This window comes from Cebus imitator, unplaced genomic scaffold (genome assembly GCF_001604975.1).
Source record: "Cebus imitator isolate Cc_AM_T3 unplaced genomic scaffold, Cebus_imitator-1.0 Scaffold328, whole genome shotgun sequence".
Lineage (NCBI taxonomy): Eukaryota > Metazoa > Chordata > Mammalia > Primates > Cebidae > Cebus > Cebus imitator.
In genome coordinates, this window is record NW_016107643.1 from 1,168,843 (window position 1) to 1,170,829 (window position 1,987).

Genomic DNA, 1,987 nt, shown 5'->3' on the forward strand with positions numbered 1-1,987 from the left:
AAAAAAAAAAAAAAATTCTGCATTGGCCAGTTTTCTGACTTTAAACAAAGCCTTGTGTCAGCCTGTGCCAGAGGGAAGCGAGGATGCCCAGAGACCTCCATCTCAAGCCTAGTCCCACTGCCGTGGGTCTACCGCCCCTGTTACTACCCCAATTGAGACCTAATTTCCCCGTTTAGGGAGTTCCTCCCTCCCCACCCTTGGGGGAGTGGGCTTCTGGGGAGTAGGGGTGGGAGCTGGCCAGCAAAGATGCACTGAGCTCTTACTGTACCCACCCACAGGTCTCCACCAGCTCCTGGCTGGGTTCGAGGACAAGTCAGCCTACGCGCTCTGCACATTTGCATTCAGCACCGGGGACCCGAGCCAGCCTGTGCGCCTGTTCAGGGGCCGGACCTTGGTGCGTACCCACCTTGATGTAGTTCCCGCCGCATGCCACCAGGGGGCGCCGCGACCCGAGGCGACTGCTCAGGGTCTGGGGACGTTGGTGGGAAGGGCGCCCTGGGGCCAGAGATAGTTATCCATGCCTTTCTGAGAGGCTCCCCTGGGCGGCACAGGTAGTAGGGCTGTCAGTCCTAGAAGAGTGGTGGAAAGGGTACCCTGGGGCCACAGTACCTAATGCCATGCTGAGGGGCACCTCTGGGCGGGACAATGAGAAGTGTCCTCAATTCTGAAACCTGTTTTACCCCTGAGGCCTGATAGACTCAAAAGTGCAAACTGAAGGTGACAACTCCCAAAGCTATTCTTTTTCTATTTTTACATTTTTTATATTTTTTTGTTGTTAGTAAGAAACCACACTTGGATAAAAGCTACATCTATAGCCCAGACTTCTCCAAGCTCAGATCTCCTTATCCAACTGCCAAGGTGCTTGACTATCTCAGCCTTTCCAGCTTTTCATGTTCATGTATAATAGATTCTAAGCTCTTTTAAATTTATTTTTTGAGACAGAGTCTTGCTCTGTTGTCCAGGTTGGAGTACAGTGGCATCATCTTGACTCACTGCAACCTCCGCCTCCAGGGTTCAAGCATAGAATCTTAATTCTTAGCCAGGTTTGGTTAATTACCCCTGTAATCTCAGCACTTTGGGAGGCCCAGATGGGAGGTTTTCTTGAGGCCAGGTGTTCAAGATCAGCCTGGGCACCATAACAAGACGCCATCTTTAAGAGAAAATTAAAAGTGAAATTTAAAAGAAAATTAAAAGTGAGGCCAAGCACAGTGGCTCACACGTGTAATCCCAGCACTTTGCCAAGGCAAGAGGATTGCCTGAGGCCAGGAATTTGAGACCAGCCTGGGTAACATAGCCACAGCCCGTCTCAAAAAAAAAAAAAAAAAAAAAAATGGCCGTGTGCAGTGGCTCATGCCTGTGGGCAGATCACCTGAGGTCGGGAGTTCAAGACCAGCCTGACCAACATGGAGAAACGCTGTCTCTACTAAAAATACAAAATTAGCTGGGCATGGTGGCATGTTCCTGTAATCTCAGCTACTCCAGAGGCTGAGGCAGGAGAATCACTTGAACCCAGGAGGCAGAGGTTGTGGTGAGCCAGGATCACACCATTGTACTCCAGCCTGGGCAACAAGAGCAAAACTGCCTAAAAAAAAAAAAAAAATTAAAAATTATCCGGGCATGGTGGTGCACACCTGTAGTCCTAGCTACCTGGGAGACTGAGGTGAGAGGATCACCTAAACCCAGGAATTTGAGGGTACAGTGAACTATGATTGTACTCCTGCACACCAGCCATGGAGTGACAGAATGAGACCCAGTCTCAAAAAAGAAAAAAAACAAAAACCTTAATTTTTGCCCAAACTCATTCCTTCTGTGAGTTGTATGTGCAGAGTGTGTCTTCTGCCACTCCACTCCTGCAGTTCCTCTTGCTCGGGAGAAAGTCCAGAGATTGGCCGGGCGCAGTGGCTCAAGCCTGTAATCCCAGCACTTTGGGAGGCCGAGGCGGGTGGATCACGAGGTCAAGAGATCGAGACCATCCTGGTCAACATGG

At 50.0% G+C, this 1,987-nt stretch overlaps 1 protein-coding gene across 4 annotated transcripts in view; it reads left to right on the forward strand.

The window, feature by feature from the left end:
• Positions 1–1,987, forward strand: part of ITPA (inosine triphosphatase) — a 14,964-nt gene that overhangs the window by 5,925 nt on the left and 7,052 nt on the right. For all 4 annotated transcript variants that reach the window (XM_017504792.2, XM_017504794.2, XM_037730029.1 and 1 more), the window contains one exon: positions 279–394. In XM_017504792.2, the coding sequence (XP_017360281.1) occupies positions 279–394 (116 nt within the window). The remainder of the gene's footprint in view (positions 1–278; positions 395–1,987) is intronic.